The sequence below is a fragment of the Sphaerodactylus townsendi genome, linkage group LG06, assembly GCF_021028975.2.
Source record: "Sphaerodactylus townsendi isolate TG3544 linkage group LG06, MPM_Stown_v2.3, whole genome shotgun sequence".
In the NCBI taxonomy this organism is placed as follows: Eukaryota; Metazoa; Chordata; class Lepidosauria; order Squamata; family Sphaerodactylidae; genus Sphaerodactylus; species Sphaerodactylus townsendi.
Window position 1 is genome coordinate 30730097 of NC_059430.1, and position 19508 is coordinate 30749604.

Consider the following 19508-nt stretch of genomic DNA (forward strand, 5'->3'; position numbering starts at 1 on the left):
ACATCTGAAATAGATATCACTTGAGACCAAAAACAGGGACAGGCGTGCAATTACAGGAGCTATGTGGAAAAGTCACAACGGATGGATTCTGCTTATTTTTTATGTTACAACTGAACCACCACTTAGCCCCAGGAATTCAACAGTGAAATATAATTCAAAGAACAGGGGGGATTGCTTTGTGCAGATTCCACATGAATTCTCTTCTAGTGTTACCTGCACAGCATTGTTCCCGGCAAAAGTTGCCCTTCTCCATATCCGTCCTCTGCCCAAGGCCTCATTTAATAACTGGGCTAGTTTCCGCTCCATGTCAGCCTGGAATACGTCCTCTTGAATTTTCTTGTTTACAACACCCAGAATCACTACGTGGAAAGAAATATACAAGTTAAAAAAGTAGTATTGGAATATACAGCTTTAAATGTAAGTGATCCAATGATTACTAATACCACCCCAAACAGTAGACAGGATCCTGGGGAATTATGGAAGTTTATCATTGCTAATGGATATACCTTGACGTGTGAAATGATAGTTTATATTATGTGCATGTAAGTTCAGAACCTTGTTAGCAAGCATTCTTTTTGCTTAGCAGTAAGACTTTTCTTTTTCATCCTACTTTAGAATAAAGGCCTGATGCTTAATGCCTGTGTTGATCCAAAGCTTCTTTGAAATAAATCTGCCGTTTGTTACCACCTCAGACATTAACAGTGTGCTTATATGTGAAGTAATTTAACCAGACAAAATCAGAGAGATCTAGAAATTAGGGGGCCAGACAAAGATCTCACACTCTGTATGAAGCTCACTGGGTGATCTTACGCTAGTTATTTCCTCTCAGCCCAGCCTACCTCACAGGACTGTTGTGAAGGTTAACACAGAGGAGGGGAGAACCATGGACAATGCCCTGAGCTCTTGGAGGAAGGACAGGATAAAATTATATTAAAATATGCAGAAACGTGTACAACAAAAAGAGGAAGATCATTTGTGGCAAGGATTAGAAATTGGAACAGTAAATTGAGCACTGCCCAAATACAAATTGGAGGACAATACAGTGTCTCTCAGGGTTGGATACAGTGAATGGCACAACTTCTCCTAGCATAACAAGCTTTCCACAATGCCAAGAAACTGTTGTATGAAGGGAAGCCTCCATGATCTAGAGAAAGCATTAAACAGATCCACATGATCCAAACCTTTCATTTTATTATAAGCCTGGTTTCTACCACGTGTTTGTTTGTTTGTTGAGAAGAGGGTCCCCTTGGACCACCCAAAAGGTTATGTTGAGGATCTTGGGACCTGCATTGACAATGAATGTACTAAAGCAGGGTAATCAGTTATGAGTGAATGAAAAAATCCACCTGCATTCAACCCCATAAAACGTACACATGGTCGTTACAGTTTCTACACTCTTTTTAAACTGCTATTTTAAATTACTTTTTATATTAGATTCACATCCAGTGGCTTTGACTCCTGAAAGCTTATACTCTGAAAATCCTTTTGTTCTCTAAGGTACTACTGGATCAACCTAGCTTTTCTATTTCAGACCAACATAGTCACACTCTGAAACTATCTTTAAAAATAGATGTTTTGGTTCTTTAACATGTTGATTGATAGTTGTTTCTTTGCTGCCCAAGTAAACTGTTGTTAATAATAGTTTTACTATTACTGGTCTTCAGGTTATGAAGTTTTGTAATTTTTGTAAGGCATCCTGAAAATCATACATAGTTGGTAACAAACAGATTCAGGTATTCATTCACTAGAACAGGGGTAGGGAACCTGCGGCTCTCCAGATGTTCAGGAACTACAATTCCCATCAGCCTCTGTCAGCATGGCCAATTGGCCATGCTGGTAGGGGCTGATGGGAATTGTAGTTCCTGAACATCTGGAGAGCCGCAGGTTCCCTACCCCTGCACTAGAACAAAGATAGGCAATTAGGGCAAAATTCTTGTAGTCCTACTTGGAGTGAATCCTATTGATTTCCAACACAGAAAAAAAAACAAGCAAAGTGATAGAAATAAGCCTCAAAACAGGTACATTAAACATTCCCCAATAATACAATCATGTCTATCGGATGGTGACCACTGCAAGTTCTTCAATAGCAAAAACAAAACAGTGATTCCAAAGCATTTAGGTTAACATGTGTTTTGTGGAACATGACTGTCAGTTTACTTATGGGGGTGCTGACTGTGGAAGACAGTGACTCACAACTAATATGTAATTTAAAATTACATTAAAACTGCTAAGCCGTTAGAGGAAAAATGTTTCATACTAGTGTCTGGTCCCTTGAAGGAAGCCCTTACTAAAAAAACCAGAAAGAGGGAAGTTTCCAGAGCAAGTGAAGTTGCACTGTGAAATTTTCCCTTCGTATAATCTTGCTTAACTTATCCCATGTCCCTACATTATGGTGATGCACAGGTGATGCTCATAAGAGGCAGCCAATTAATATTATATTTTTATCCCTTCTTTTCACCAAGGAGCTCTTGGTGGTATGTTGTGGTTTTTCCCAGCCTGGGTGGCCATGTTCTAGTAGTTTTAGCTCCTAACATTTTGACTGTATCTACAGCTGGCATCTTCAGTAAGATGTGTCTCTGTTCATGGCACAGTATGGAGTGCTCTGTGTAGCTGGGTATTTGTTATGTCTTGGCGGTATATTTGGTTTCCCCTTTCCTCCAAGATACTATACAGAACAGATTAGCAAGGGGTAACTTGACACAAGTCTACCATTTGAGTCCGAAAACCTAAGTTGGTATGGAAATTTAAATAAATGAATTTCAAAAAGCCAATGTTTGGCAGCAGCTCTGGGAGCCAACCAGCTTTTCTATTGGTGAAAAAGAGAGAGAAGAGGGTCCCCTTGGACCACCCGAAAGGTTATGTTAAGGATCTTGAGACCTGAATTAAAAATGAATTATGAAAGCAGGGTAATCAGTTGAGAGTGAATGAAAAAATCTAGCTGCACTCAACCCCATAAATTCACTTTAGATATCCTTAATTTCTGGATGCTTAGCCAGAATAATAGTCATAAAGGTAGAAATTACAATAATTTATAAGATAAATAGCAAATGTAGATCAAGGTTCCTGGTCAAATAATTTATACAGTTCTAAATACTATTTACAATCATCATCTTCGATCATTTTGTTTCATACTTTGCTGAAGAGTAAATATTAAGTAATTGTAGTAATTGTAGAGTAATACACTACATAAAACTGAACTTAAGAAACTACATGTTGTTATGTTTTTAATTTCTACTCTTTCTTTTGAATTTTCTTTCTTAATTATAAAGCTGAATTCCAAAATGCATGACATTAAACTGGTAGAACAAACAGAGTAAATTAGATTTGCCAAAAGTGCCTTACATTATCAACAATAAAAGAGTGTGACATAATTATTTTAATCAAAACCTGCCTCCCTTTACACTTCATGTGTCATTTTGGGGGCTTCTTCCCCCCAACTACACCTAATTTTTATCTACTTTAGATGTAATTTTGGAATCGTGGACATTATTTTTATTTTTAAAAGTGCTTTTCATGACTGACTCTTTATATTAGCAGAATATCACAAAAATGATTCAGCCTTACAATTGTACATACCTGTTCGCACCCAGGAAGATTTCATCAAGTGAGATGTGTTCAGCTGAGGGTAATAAACAGCTGCAGACAAAAAAGATGGGGGAGGAGACAAAAAACATGTTATTAATATTAAGCTCCAGAACTCTAAAAAACAGGAATCAAAAGCCTACTTTGCAGTTCCTACTGAGACAATGAAATAAACTGTACAAGGTCTTGGGGCCCCATAATTATTGATGTCAGTTCTGCACTCTGAACATTAAACTAATTTAATTAATTTTCACAGAGCTATTATATGCTTGCATATTTTGAGAGAGATTAGGAGAGCTACACTGTAAAATTAAAAAGCTAATTATTTTATTTTCAAATAATTAAGGCTACCATCTTATGACACTTTTTCGCAAGTAAACACTACTGAGAAGACTTGTGTAAGATTATGAGTATATCTGCTTAATATTACACTGTAAATGTGCCAACTTCTGGAATCTGGTGTGATATATCTCCCAACTCCTGTCCCGACCAGGAGAGGGCTCAGAAGCCCGGGATAAGTCCCAAAAGAAAGATTTGCCCAGGTCCCATGGGTGCACAGGGAGGCAGGTGGCAGCCAACAGACACGTGGAGCCAGGCATCTCACAGGAAGGAGCCAGAGGGCATCTGGGCTCCAAAGGCCACTCAGCAACAGAAGAGGCCTGAAAGGCATGCCCAGGCATGGCCCAATGCTACACCAGAAGCCCATGGACCAGGAGGAGGCCAGGAAACCCAACAGAGGCCTTTGCCCTCTTGGAGCAGTGACAGGGAAGAGGCAGGGCCTAACCTGGCTTGGAAGGAAGGGAAGAAGCAAGTGGGCTGAATGAAGGTCTTTAAGGGCACTGAAGGGGAAGGGCGAGGGCAGAACCCAGTTTGGGGGAATAAAAGGGGTTAGAGGCTGGATGCCAGGGAGGATGTTTCCATGTAGCTACGGCCTGACTCAGGACCTGCTAGCTAGGCTTGGAGATTCGGGTGCAACAAATACTGGATTCGGCCTGAATCTTCATGAATTCAGGCATATTTGGCAAAAATCAGCTGAATATGTCCCGCTCGAATATGAACGAATCTGAATGCAAGGTATTCAGGCGTTTTGGGGTATTTTTGGTGTTTTGGCCTGCAGGGGCGCATTTTTAAAGCTAGCAGCACCAAAATTTCAGGGTATCACCCAGAGACTGTCCTGATGATACCACCTGAGTTTGATGAAGTTTGGTTTGGGGGGGGGCAAAGTTATGGACCCCCAAAGGGTACAGTTTTTTAAAAAAGTATGTTTCTTCATTATCGATTAAGAATTTGGGTTGAAATTTTATATGATGTGGAAAATGACTGGAGGGAGTTGCATATAAAGTCATCACTCAGCACTGACCTATATGTAAACCCTAAAAACCAAGGTTCAGGGGTTGTCAAGCCCTGGATCTGTAACTCAAATCAGACACTTCAATTTGAAGGTTTAGAAGTCTTTATTGGCAGACATCAGCGGCTGGAGGAAAAAAGCCAGTTCTGCTGGAACAATCAAACAACCGCAATATATCAACCCCTGTTCACCTTCCCCCTCCCTTTCCCTTAATTCAGGGGTAGGGAACCTGCGGCTCTCCAGATGTTCAGGAACTACAATTCCCATCAGCCTCTGTGGCCATTGGCCATGCTGGTGAGAACTGATGAGGAGTGTAGTTCCTGGTCTATCCCACACTACAGAAGGCGCAAAAGACAGGAATGCAGGATGGACTCAGGGTCAGAAGGCTGAGATAAAGCCGCCTGGCCCTGGGTGCCACTACTTGGTTACCAAGGGAAAATGAAAGCGGTTTGCCATCAGCTTGCTCATCCCCCATCCCCCTGGTGCTTCTCTGCTTGATGCCAGGCTCCCGCCTGACAGGGGTGCAGAATCCCTATGAAAATATGCAATAAACTGCATCCAAAGAGCTATCAACTCAATCGTAATAAATAATTTTAATCTGAAAATTCTGGTTCCCTTCCCCAAATTTAATGGCATTAATTTCTGTAGCTCCCTAAATATTAGACAGCTCTTGGTCTCAGCCATGTCCCTTAAAAAGAGATTCACAATTTTAGTTTACACACTAAGTGAAAGGCTATGAGTCATTCCCCCTTAGTTGTTGATCAATTATTTAGAGAAAATATGATTGCATAGGGTGTATTATATTGGTAGTTTAAAGGCAGAAAATCTGTTTGGCCATATGATACGTTCATTTATCCTTGCACAAAAATACCATGGGAAAATGAACAGCAAAAACCCTGTGCTGATGTTTCCTCAGCCTGGGGAAAACTGGAATTAGCCATCTGCTAACAGACATAAAATTTTACATGAAGAGCTGAGGTTTTTTTAAAAGATGACGTAATGTTCAGGCTTTGCATTCAACAAGCCATCAACATTTCATCAGAATAAGCTTGCATATATGACTTTTAAACAAACTCAAGCATTGTATTGTCGAAGACACAAACACAAAACTCAGGCATTGTTATAGCAAAGTTTTTTTTTTTAAAAAAGTTTGAAGCACTAGGGACTGCAGAAACTTGAGGCAGGATGCTGAGCCATTGGCAGCTGCACCCCTATCAAAATTTATTTGGGAAGACCACTGAGAGCTTACAAAATGGTTGTAAACTTGCTGGGTAAAACTGTAAACTCAAAATGGATAGGCTTGGACTGGAGTAACTCTCCTTAAGATCGAACTGTTAATGGTTGTGGTACCTGGGATTGAGAAGAACCCCTCACCCTGGCCAGGTTCCACTTCATTCTGGATTCTTGGATAGGCAACACTGAAACATACAGCTGTCAACCAATTAAACAATGCTTAAACTGGGTCACTGCCATCTTCTGACTGACTGTGCCACTGCCATCTTCTGACAGTATATTACTAAAGCTTCAGTCCTCTTTTAGATAACTAAATTATAGTTCGTAGGACAGAAGATAACCTGACCATATCCTGAGGACAGTTATACTCTTTCATATCCATGGAATTCAGGTGGCTTAAAAGGGAATAATTTTATTCAAGACTGCACTGTTATTATCGAGGCTACAAATAATCCACTAATCCAAACTCAGCATACCCCAGTCAGGTATTCTGATTTGAGAATACTCCCTTTGTTTGCAGTCCCAGGTGGGTGCTTTATCAAAGTCCTCTTGACCTACCATTTGTGAGGCTGATAATGAGGAAATTGAAATTGTTAAAGACTTTCTATTCCTTGGCTTCATCGTCAGCCAAAAGGGAGACTATAACCAGGAAATCAGAAGGAGAAATGAGTCAGTCAGAAGTGATTTGATGAGACTTAAAATACACAAATTGGACTTGTGAATGCAGCCATGAAATCCTGAGACAAGATTTATTTAACCATGAAGAATATTTTTTTACATACACTGACTCATTTAAATAAGAACATTTTTTACTACCAGAATACTTACGTTCTGCAATCTGCTGCACAGGAAAGCCCAAGTAGAAACTGAACTCCACCACAGACAGGTTCCTTAGCAACTCACTGACTTCAGATCCATTTAAGAACCCATGTTTTTCCCAAACAGAAAATACAATATGAACAGGTCCTTGACGATAGACTGATCTAGACCTTCCCAGGGTTATATTCAATATCTGAAACAATTATGTTCGAGAAAGGAAAAAATATTAGCATCACTCTTCATTTTCCAATGTGCCATTCTCAAAACAGAAACATTACAGAGAACATATTTTAATTAGAGCCTGTAACTGGAGCCATTAGTTACAATTTTAGATTTGTATGCATTGGACTTTTTGAAGAAAAGCATCAATAATTCTATTGGCATCTATCTGGGGAGCTAATGAACAGATAGGGAGGAACAGAGGGAGACAGTATTCAAGCAGGCAGGAGTTCATCTCGTGCTAGAGATAATAGTCCAGAGGTTATAGAGAGATATTTGTTGGAAGTCAAACTCTTCCAAGAATATAAGGTCCAACAAATTCCTCAATTGCTTTGCAGACAATTTCATGGTTCAGAAGGTAGAAGAGGCAATAAGGGAATGAACTATTTTAGATCTGCTCCCAACCAATAATGGTGTGGAAGTGGTAGGATCTTTGGTTGGGGGTGACCATGTTTTCCTGGAGTTTGTTATACAGTGGAAAGGGGATCTCAAGCATAGTCTAGACGTTAAGAAAGCTGATTTCAGTAAATTTAGGAAACTACTGAGTGTGATCCTGTGGTTAAGAAGACTAAAAGAGAAGGGAGTGCATGATGAATGGTAGTTTCTTAAAAGTGAGATCTTGAAAGTACAATTTCAAACAGTTCCAATGAGAAGGAAAAATGGGAGGTGTCTAAGGAAACCAGGATGATTGTATAAAGAACTTTCAACTGAGCTGAGCTTTAAAAGGGCCATGTACAAGAAATGGAAAAAGGGGAAAATTCATTGTCAAGAAGGGGGGAAATTCATGGTCTAGAACAAGACTTTAAACAAATAGCCAGGACATGTAAGGAGAAAGTCAGAAAAGCTAAAGCTCAGAAGGAGCGCAGGCTTGCCAGGAAGATTAAAAACAATTTAAAAGGCTTTTTTGGTTATGTCCATAGCAAAAGGCAGGAAGGGGATATGATAGGGTCACAGCATGAAGAAGATGGCAAAACGCTAACAGGCGATGGAGAAAAGGCAGAACTACTCAAAACCTTCTTTGTCTCAGACTTTTCCACAAAGGAAAGCAGTACTCAACCAGGGGGGAATAGAACTGAAAATATAGCAGTGGTAATTCAGCACAGAATAAATATAGAGGTAGTACACAAATACCTGGCTACTTTAAATGAATTCAGATCTCCAGGGCCTGATGAACTACATCCCAGGGTATTAAAAGAACTTTCAGAAGTAATCTCAGAATTATTTGCTATAATCTTTGAGAACTCATGGAGAACAGAAGTCCCAGGAGACTGGAGAAGGGTTGTCCCCATCTTCAAAAAAAGGGGGGGAGGACCCAAACAATTACTGCCCAATTAGCCTGACATCAATACTAGGAAAGATTCTAGAGCAGATCATTAAACAGACAGTCTGTAAGCACTCAGAAAGGAATGTCGTGATCACTAAAACAGCTCATGCCAGACTAATCTTATCTCTTGTCTTGATAGAGTGGCAAGCTTGGTAGATGAAAAGAATGTTGTGGCTCCAGCCTCTGACAAGGTCCCTAATGACACTGTTGCAAGCAAGCTGGTAAAATGTGGGATAGACAATGCTACAGTTAGATGTATTTGTAATCAGTTAACTGATGGAACCAAAGGGTGCTCTGGGCACCAAAATTCAAGAAGGATATTGACAAACAGGAGCAGGTCCAGAGGAGGATGACGAAAATGGTAAAAGGTCTGAAAACCATGCCTTACGAGGAAAGAGAGAGCTGGGTATGTTCTGGAAAAGTTCTGGGGAAGAGAAGGTTAAGGAGTGACATGATGGCCATGTTTCAATATTTGAAGGGATGTCATGTTGAAGAGGGAGCAAGCTTGTTTTCTGTTGCTCCAGAGACTAGTAGTTAGCAGGTTCATGGTACAGGAAAAGAGATTCCACCTGAACATTAGGAAGAACTTCCTGGCAGTAAGGGCTGATCGACTGTGGAATATGCTGCCTTGAAAAGTAATGGAGTCTATTTCTTTGGCTGTTTTTAAACAGAGGCTGGATGGCCATCTGTCAAGAGTGCTCTGATTGTGTATTCCCACATGGAGGAAGTTGATGGCCCTTGTGATATCTTCCAGCTGTATAATTCTGTGATTCTAAGACCTGTGATCTTGGCCAAGGGAGGTATTATGTATGTGCTATAGAACTGATGTAGCACAATGACTAATGTGTTGAACTACAATTCAAGATAACCTGGATCACATATCACCTCTTCCAGGAGGTCCCAACGTGTGTTCATCTATAGTTTATGAATGTTATTTATTTACAAGAATTATTTGCTACAGGTCAACAATTCCAGTATGAAATACAAGGAAAATAATAACACAGTCTATGTATATAAAAGTCAACTGAATACTGTAAAGCAAATGCAAATTATGTATCAAAGCAATATGTAAATATTAATTATTATTGTGTAGGAAGAATCAGGGACAGGACATTTCTTTCAGGTTTTGTGGACCTCTCTTTTTAAGAAAAACAGTTTTCCTCAAACAGCATTTAAGATTCAACCTTACTTTTAGGAAGGCTTTTGATGAATACTGTAGTGTTCCGGTAGAAATCAGTCAGCTTTTAGTTGATTTTTAATAAGCTAAAAGAATACATACATACATACATACATACATACATACATACATACATAAGCCTTTATTGGCATAGTCAGAAACAAATACATAAATCAGGCGTAAATGCATGGATACATGATAGATAAAATGGCCCCAGGGGGAGCACAAGTACGTTCTACTGAGAACTCTCAACTATCTCCACAATGAAATTGGCGACCTCTTCACAAAGACCAGGGTCCGAGTTGTTTAACAATAGAGATAACCTAGTCAGATCAGGCAGCCCAGATTGGAAGAAAAAATGTAAGTTGGTACATTTAGATCTGATGTTATCAAATCTGGCACAGTGCAAGAGTTAGTGAGTCAGGGTTTCAACCACCTTAAGTTTGCAACTGCATAGCCTTGCAGATTTTTCTAAATTGCTGAACCTACCCTTTAATAGGGCAGAATTAAAAGAATACAATTGTTTGTATCCAAGAAATCATGTGTAGTGCAAAACACAAAAAACAGGGTTTTTCTGCATCCCTCCAGCTCCAGTCCACTGTGCTCCCAACCTAAAATTCTACTCCTGGGAGGCAAGTGACCCTCATAAAAAGGAAAGGCAGTAAAATGAGGGTCTCGAATGAGGGAAATTGGCAAACATCTCTTCCTCTGTCAGCAGAAGAAAATTTTCATTTCATTGACAGAAAATGATGGAGGAAGACAAGCTGCTGTGATCTATTTTTAGTGTGTACAATCGTGCACTTTGTATCTGCCTTAAAGAAAAGCATGTAAATGTAGCCAGTTGCCGAATAATATGCAAGCCTGGCTTAGATAACCAGTTAGGAATCATCATATAGCCGGCAGACAATGGAAGCAGTTCTTACAGCACTTTCTTGGAAATAAGCATAGTAAAGGACTTTTGAGTAGGTGCACATTGTGAGGAAGCAATTCTAAGGACTTCTAAGGACTCTTTTATGGCACATCTTCATGGCACAATCCTAAGGACTCCTTTAGGGCACATGGTTTACTTGGTCATTTGAATGCATCCAAAATTTAACAGGCTGTTGGAAACAAAAGTTCTCCGGCTGCTATTTGTAATAATCACATCAACTGGGAATAACTGTAGCAAATATCACCAACTCCATCATGGTGGTTGTCATCAGTGCACATCAAACAGTAGTTTAGAGGAAAGGAGAGAGGTAGAGAAGCTTCCACTTCAGAACAGCCTTATCTCACCTGCACAGAGAAGTCAGATGTGTCCAGATGATGTTTCCTCACTTCCCCGAATGCAATAGTCAGCCCTTTTTCAATACGCTGGCTGAAGTTACAGACTCGGATGTCAATGTTTTGAGGCACAAACTGAAGCACTGAAAATACAAAGTTATATGTGTTACTTCTGCATTAAATATTTGGACTGCCCAATAAAGGAATGGTAGGGCTTGAACAGACATCCTTTATCCCAAGATCCTAGTTCTCCCAGGGACGGTATCGTTTATCCTGAGTCCAGAACACTTCCCCCTAGGTATTCACATACACAAGTTACGGTTGGCCATAGAAATGCTGGCCAGTGATAAACACACCTAAACAATAGTATTTCTGAATTCCACTCTGCTCCTTTGCTCTTAGGGTTACACTACCCCTGACATGGCACAGCCCTAAGGAAAGGAAGGCCTCATTTTCCCCATGAGTCAGCTGACTAAAACCACCACATTCCCACAGGCTGCTATTAGCCTCAAGAAGGGAGAAAGTACAGGCATTCTCTCTTTGCCTACCATTTTTCCTTCCACAAATAACAGCTGCCCAAGAGGAACTTTGTGCAGCCATTGGCACAACAAGCACAAAGGTGGTGGAGGAAGGAGGAATTAACTTATCCTTTACCCTGTCCTCAATGCTACAACTCCAGTCCAACTGAGTTCTCCCTTGTTCCTGCAGTTTAAGGCTAAACTCCACCTTCAGGGATCTAGTCAAAAATCCTTAATATGTACTTCGTCCTGTAGCCTGGACAGTGCATTTCTGTCCACCACCTTACTTTGCACTGATATTGTTTGTTGCTGACCTAACATAAAACCCAGGGAATTGGTACATCTTCTCTGCAAAAACTCTTCACAGCCCTGCCTGCGCCTCATTAGGTGACGTACAAGAATATTCCTGTATAATTTCTACCCCAATAAGAAGCTCTCCGCCACCACACAGGATGGCTGTCTTGAGGCTTCAAAAATTGGATGGAGGGAAGTAAATGAGCTGCGGAGCTGTCCAGTTGCCATGAACAGTGGGAAGATTCGCTGACATCACAAACCCTAACATCTGACACAAGGGACTTGGACACAGAAGCATGCATTCTATTGACACCATTTTACTATAGCAAAGCTAGCTTAACAATTAAAAGTCTTTATTTTCTTTTCACTTCCCTGCATAACAAAATAAAAATCTAAATTATTTAGTACCAGGTGTCAAAGAGTTTCTGAAATGCAAAGTAAGTTAAAATGAATCATTCAAGAAACGGTGCTTCAAAGGTTACAAAACATTTAAAATGACTAGATACTTCATAAATGATCAAAGACAGCTCATCACTTTATACCGAACAAAAAAATGCCAACCATTTGCCATGACTGTCACTGTTTAAAGCACCTGTCTTTCCGCCATGGGCTGTTTTACCAACATTGTGAGGGTCAAAATAGCATATTCAAACACACATGTGTGAAAACACCAAAGCAAAAATGCTGAATTCAAATAACATCACTCTTCGTTAAATCTGAGATGTGAGAAAGGGGGGTTTCTTTGTCCCACAATGAACCACAGATCAACATAACCAAGTTTCTCTATGTCAGCTGTATATAATAAAAATACCAGAATAATTGTTTAACTTACCAGTCTGTACCTGGAATTTGCAACCTGGGATAGTGAAAGACGGTTGCAGTGATGAGATTAGAGGTATCTGACCACGAAGAAGGTTACTGTTCATAAGAGCGTTGATAACAGCAATTGCGGTGTACACAAATGGGCCTGAGGTCACCAAAAAAGAGAATTTCGGAGAAAGTCTATAAACCTAAGTAAAAAGAAAGACATTTTAAAAACATATATGCAAACACCTAATAGCACCCACTGTAACACATTTATTTTTGCAGAAATGGGTCATAGGCCCACTTGTTCTGTACTGGAGGAAGGGGTGTTACAAAGGCATCCTATCAGCTAAAGAGATGGTGTCTACGGCACATCTAAAATATGTGGGACTTGACAGCCAGTCAACCAATCCATCTTTATTACAGTCATAGAGCAGCATAAAGTAGATAAGATACAAACAATTAAAATATAAGATATAATAAAACAATAAATACGTATCTAAAAGAATCTGCAGGAAAAATTGAAACACGAAAGAACATTAGGACATAAAAGAGATGGAATAAAACATTAATATTAAAAAGCCACAAAAAAACTAAAAAAGGGGGGATAGGCGGGGGAATAATGACTTTGGTAGAAAGAAGACTGTAACTATCAAATCACAGTGCACTTTAGTAAGACAACCTTAACATTCATTAAGCACAGATATGATGTATTTCCAGTGCTGCTACGCAAAACCAGGCAACACTGTATGTTATATCACGATTGGCATCTGTGAGCAACAAAGCAGTATAATATTGGCCTGTGTGACCTGGTATTAAGTGAATGGGTCACTGGCCCACATGCTCCCTGTTCCCTCCAGGTACTCCAGTTCAAATAGTTGTTTTCTATTCAGTGTAAACCACAGTGTGCCATCACATTTACAGAAGCAGACAGTGAGTTGGGCTCACCCTCCACTTCAGGGCTGCAACCTTTTCTTCAACTGGGGTGTGCAATCCTTGTTTAGAGGGCAACTATACAGGAGTAATACAATGGCCAACCAAGATTTACACTAAACAGGAAGTAACTCACTGAAATGAAGTACACAAATGGGAGAGAGAGGGGGGACTGCAGAAATCGTTTAATTGTGCCAAATCATGGCTTTGTGTTATATATGAATTGACTCACAATTTGGGCCGCGTGACAAGCCCTTTCTAGAAGAAGAAGAAGAAGAAGAAGAAGAAGAAGAAGAAGAAGAAGAAGAAGAAGAAGAAGAAGAAGAAGAAGAAGAAGAAGAAGAAGAAGAAGAAGAAGAAGAAGAAGAAGAAGAAGGAGGAGGAGGAGGAGAAGAAGGAGGAGGAGGAGGAGGAGGAGGAGGAGGAGGAGGAGAAGGAGGAGGAGGAGGAGGAGAAGGAGGAGGAGAAGGAGGAGGAGGAGGAGGAGGAGGAGGAGGAGGAGAAGGAGGAGGAGGAGAAGGAGAAGGAGGAGGAGGAGGAGTTTGGATTTATATCCCCCCTTTCTGTTCTGTAGGAGACTCAAAGGGGCTTACAATCTCCTTGCCCTTCCCCCCTCACAACAAACACCCTGTGAGGTGGGTGGGGCTGAGAGAGCTCCGAGAAGCTGTGGCTAGCCCAAGGTCAACCAGCTGGCATGTGTGGGAGTGTACAGGCTAAGCTGAATTCCCCAGATAAGCCTTCTATCTAGTCTTCTCATGGGTTTTTTCAGGAACAGAAAGAAAAGACACAAGCAGCCCCAGATGTCTAAAAGGACCATGACCCTGAAATTGTGATGGAACCTGAACAAATCATGATACCAAACTCCATTACATTCATGATACCAAACTCCATTACATTCAAAACTTTTTAATTTGCTCTTTTTTCCCTGGACTTTTATACTAAACTCTGTTTTCCTAAACCATGAAAGTCCAGAAATCTTCTCTTTTCAATCTGGAAAATTTAATTAATAATAATATCACAAACCTCTACTGACAGAGAATGCTACCAAAGCTTCAGAGCAGAAACTCAGATTTAGAAGCCTGGATGGTACAAACAAATCTATTTTTGTGTGGGTGTGAGCAATGAAATGGGATCCTTTTAATTACTGTTCTTTCCAAACATTTCTCCTTTTAAATTGCAAAAAAAAAAGGTTATACTAAGGCATCACATCACAAAATGCTATGCTCATGGCTTATTAACAAGTTTCACATGATACAACCATAACCAGCAACCATGGTTCACATTCATCAGTATTATTCATACATCCAACTCTTAACTGATTAAAGCTAGATTATTATAGCACTGCCCCATGACACTGCCCCAGAAAATGACCCAAAAAAGGCATGTAGTGCAAAATGCAGAAGCCCACTTGTTATTTGGAAGCCAGCATGGCCGTGACACTCCTGTTCTGAGATCCCTTCACTGGCTGCTGACTAGTTTCCAGGTCTAATTCAAAATTGTCTGTGCTCACATTGGCCCCTTCCGCACATGCAGAATAATGCACTTTCAATCCACTTTCAATGCACTTTGAAACTAGATTTTTGAACCGGTTCTCAATCTGTGGGTCGCGACCCTTTGGGGGTCGAACTACCCTTTCACAAGAGTTGCCTAAGACTCTCTGCATCAGTGTTCTCCATCTGTAAGATGGATAAATGTTAGGGTTGGTCGTGGCATTAGGAAGGTTGAGAACCACTGGTGTAGTGGTTAAGAGCAGGTGGATTCTAATCTGAAGAACCGGGTTTGATCCCCCACTCCTTCACCTGAGTGGCTGAGGCTTATCTGGTGAACCAGATGTGTTTCCACAGTCCTATATTCCTGCGGGATGACCTTGGGCTAGTCATAGCTCTTCAGAACTCTCTCAGCCCCACCGACCTCACAAGGTGCCTGTTGTGGGGAGAGGAAGGGAAAGGAGCTTGTAAGCCACCTTGAGTCTCCTTACAGGAGAGAAAGATGGGTATAAATCCAAATTCTTCTTCTTCTAGCAGAGAGTGTTGCCAATACCCCTGTGATTAAGGCACATTCTGCAACAGTCCAGTCTTGGACTTTTTTCCATGGCTGCCCCATAGCTATGCAACAGCCTTTTAGAACTGATCAGAGCTTCTGGAGCCTGGACAAAGGAGGTATACTCTGTTGGTGGGGACAAGGAGTTTTTAGATGGGTTTCAATCAGTGCTGGGATTCAAATAATTTAACAACTGGTTCTGGTGGTAGGATTTAAATAATTTAACAACTGTTTGTTAACAAGCACCATTTTGACAACCAGTTCTGCCAAAGTGGTGCGAACCTGCTGAATACCACTGGTTATAATGTATTTTTATATGTATTTTTAATCCAAATATTTTTATATTGCTGTTTTTCACTTTGAGTCTCAAAGAGAGAAAGGCAGTGAAATAAATCTGTAAACAAACAAAACAAACGGGGTTCTTACCACCTGCAGGGACAGGTAGTAATGAGCAGATTAAGTCGCTGTGAGGCAGAAAACCCTGTTCCCAACGCTGTGTGACACCATCGCTTTTTTCACTCCTAAATGCATGCCTCTCTGCTCAGAGATACATGCTTCAAAGACTGCGGAAAAAACTGAAAATGAGGGTGCACATTTCAAACGCGTGGAGGTCTTTAAATCATCCTTCTTCCATTGCCGTGATCTACCTTTATTGGGCAATTCCCAATTCCAGTTCCCAAAGTTACATCTCAATGGAGGGAAAACATTAAAACCCAACAATATGCATTTCACCCATGTGAAACTAATGTAGCCTTTCCAGGGGGTGCATCTAAGTAAGGGCTTGCAGGAAAATGTCACATTAGGCTGACATTTTCCTTTCAAAATTACAAATGTAAACTTGCTCCAAATGTTTTGGTATTTGATGTATGAGCTCTATAAAGCTCAAAGGCACGAACCCCTTTTTTTCACAGAAGCTGTTCCAATAAAAGTTATCATCATACATATTTTGTGCCTCTCACGTTGCTACTAAGCTATTAATGTTAAAGAACAAGAACCACTGCAAGTTTTCTTTGCTACGGTGCTGAATTTAACAGTTACCCCCTGCAAAGTGTATCATAAAAATTAAACATCTGTGAACTGTAAGACGAGATGAAAAGTAAGGGTGGAAAACATGAAACGGACGTGGTTTACCTTCAGTTGCACCATACATAAACCTGTTTACATACAGAACTTAACAATAGAGGCAAGTTTGTTTGCAGGATAAAGTTTCACTCCAGGGAATGTGTTTCCAAGATATCCAACAACAATCAATTTGCGCAGCTTATTATGTATTTCAAAACTTAGCAACCTTGGCAGTATTTTATTGCAGGATGGGGATCTCTTGCTTGAAAAGGAAGAAACATTCTGGATTTAAAATCCCTTACACTTTGAACAGAAAACCATCTTTTGTCTAAGATGGAAAGTATACAATGTTTACACCAATCAGCCCAAACACAGCGACATGAAGCAACTGACAATGATGTAGACGTGAGATGAACAATATCTATCAGTATTTGAAGATGGGAGAAAGGACACTAAGCTAATGGCTGTTTTATGTTTCTCTATCACCCTTCCTCCATAATTTGGAATTCCCCACCAAAATACTATTATCTCTGTATGGAGTAAAATAGAGGTACAACCATATTGTTCCCCCACACAGAGCTAAACACAGCCTCAGAGAGACATTTCAGATAATGGAAAGGCACAGGATAGAAGAGCAAAACACTAGGTAAACCAAGGGATTCTTCCCCAATCTTTAAAGAAGTCACTTGAGATTGCTAATTGTTTTTTTTTAAGTGGAGAATCTGTCATATCACATTTGTTTCAGCCCTGAATAAAATGGAAGGTTTTGTTTGTTTTATAAAAAGAAGGTTGGTAGAGGATGAACGGAAGTTTGAAAGGCTATGAGCACTATTGATGAATTCAGCAGACACACCGCTACTTTCAGATATTTATCAGCCAAGACGTTTGCAGAGCAAATGAAGGAAAATGGGTTATGTAAGAAGCAAAGGAATACAAGGTGTTAAGAACATAAGAACAAGCCAGCTGGATCAGACCAGAGTCCATCTAGTCCAGCTCTCTGCTACTCGCAGTGGCCCACCAGGTGCCTTTGGGAGCTCACATGCAGGATGTGTGTTGGTTCAAGCCTACCTATAAACATTAGTGAGATTTTTGGGCTCACTGTAGCTGATACTGCCTTTTCTCAATTTCCTTAACGCTACAGAAAACATAGTGCCCAGACTGCCTGCCAGCATAAATCAGCATGAGGCCATTAAAGTCGTTTCCTGACGAAAGTAACACCCATACTGAAGTGGTTGCTGTGAGTTATCACATACAGTACATGTTCTGTACAAATGAAAAACTTCCTCCAGTATAGTAATAATGTTGATTCAAGGAGACAGAGACAAGGCTTTATCTGTGGATTTCCTATACCAGCAAACAAGTGCAGAGACATACCAACTACATAAAAAACACGGTATTATGATACATCATGGGAACATTCATGAGAACTCAAGACATCAGCTAATCTAAAGATATGTCAAAGCTACAGCCACATCCCCCAAATATCCCTGTGATGCAGAAGATGCCTCTGGTCTACATAATGAGTCAAGTGATTAATACTGTGCCATGCATTTGCTACTACTCACCTCCAGTTCTACAAATCTCCTGAACTCAATTCTCAGGATCTCTTTGATGGATTCACTGATGTCTTCTAGGACAGATCTCCGGGCCAGCACTAGAAATTTCAACCAATGAATAAGCTTTAGCACAATCTAACATAAACAGGTCCACATAGAATAATTTAAACAGTGGGATTGCAAGAGAATTGAGGGGAAGTCCAGAACAGGAGAGTAGTGGTGCAGAGCCTCAGAGGAATATGAACAATGTCAGGGCAGATTTTTTTTCCAATTGGATACACTGGGGTACAATTAGGGCTGCAAATATTCAGGAAATTTTGAAGGAGTGCGAAAAAACACTGGGGGAACAGAAATCCTCATACCTACTTCTCAGGAGATCCTACTTTCCCCCCACTCATGGTTCATCTCTCTTTTTTCAGGACAGAATATTGAGGACCCAGATGAAAGAAAATAGGCCCTTGCCAAACACTCAGTGTTCAGTGTGTCTCGACTGCTGGTCTGACCACACTGTTCAGCCCAGTACTTGCCACTGTGTTCAGTTGTGCTGTGTGCCATCTGCTTCCCGCTCTGCTTCTTTAGAGCCCAGCGCAAGTCACTGGACTCCGCTTCATGGACACAAAACTACTTCAGGATCTGGTACAGTATTACCCCTAAAAACTTCCCCAATTCCTCCACTATTCCCAACCTATGCCCTCAACACTGCTTATATCCTAGAACTGTGGGTGTTCTGCTGCTTTGATTATGGTGTGCTTTTGTACCACTATTATCCCTTAATAAAATTTGTTAAATTTTATTTTGCTTTCTTGTGGATTTCTTGCAAAAGTTGGCCTTAGTATAAACAGGCAAGAAAGATCTCAAGTTTGCCCAATCTTTTGATAAGCCAAAGAGTCTGCTCTCACTAATTCCCCCACTCTAAAAGGGACAGACTCCCACCATATTGGGTAACACCAAGATAATCTGACATGTTATCTGCATTTCAGCCAGCTCTACACTGAGGGTACATATTTTCTATTTAAGAGTTTCTACCACTAACCTTGAATGCAACAGCCTATCCCCAACCAACTTATTTTAAAAACAGACTGATGTTGTTAAATATTAGAATGACAAAGTTCTCTCATCCCTCAACACAGACTGAGGAGGCAATTTCCTACAAATGCAATATCCACGGGGAAAAACTAAAACATCAAATTGCTCCCAGAAGTCTATATCATGTTTGTAAAAGGGCTGAAATGCTAATGTTCTTCTGGTTAGCTACTCTAAGTCAAGAAGCAGACTGTGATCTACATTACCTGCAGCCTCTGATCATGTTTGAAGAGAAAGCTCCCGTTCACAGACT

General features: G+C 40.4%; 1 protein-coding gene across 2 annotated transcripts in view; it reads right to left on the bottom strand.

Annotated features, from left to right (window-relative positions):
- The window catches only part of KIAA1549 (KIAA1549 ortholog), a 147475-nt gene that overhangs the window by 49620 nt on the left and 78347 nt on the right, over positions 1-19508 (bottom strand). For both annotated transcript variants that reach the window (XM_048500175.1, XM_048500176.1), the window contains exons 3-8: positions 18182-18270; positions 12610-12787; positions 10978-11108; positions 6992-7175; positions 3577-3636; positions 214-359 (exon numbers count right to left, since the gene is read on the bottom strand). In XM_048500175.1, coding sequence (XP_048356132.1) covers positions 214-359; positions 3577-3636; positions 6992-7175; positions 10978-11108; positions 12610-12787; positions 18182-18270 — 788 coding nt within the window. The remainder of the gene's footprint in view (positions 1-213; positions 360-3576; positions 3637-6991; positions 7176-10977; positions 11109-12609; positions 12788-18181; positions 18271-19508) is intronic.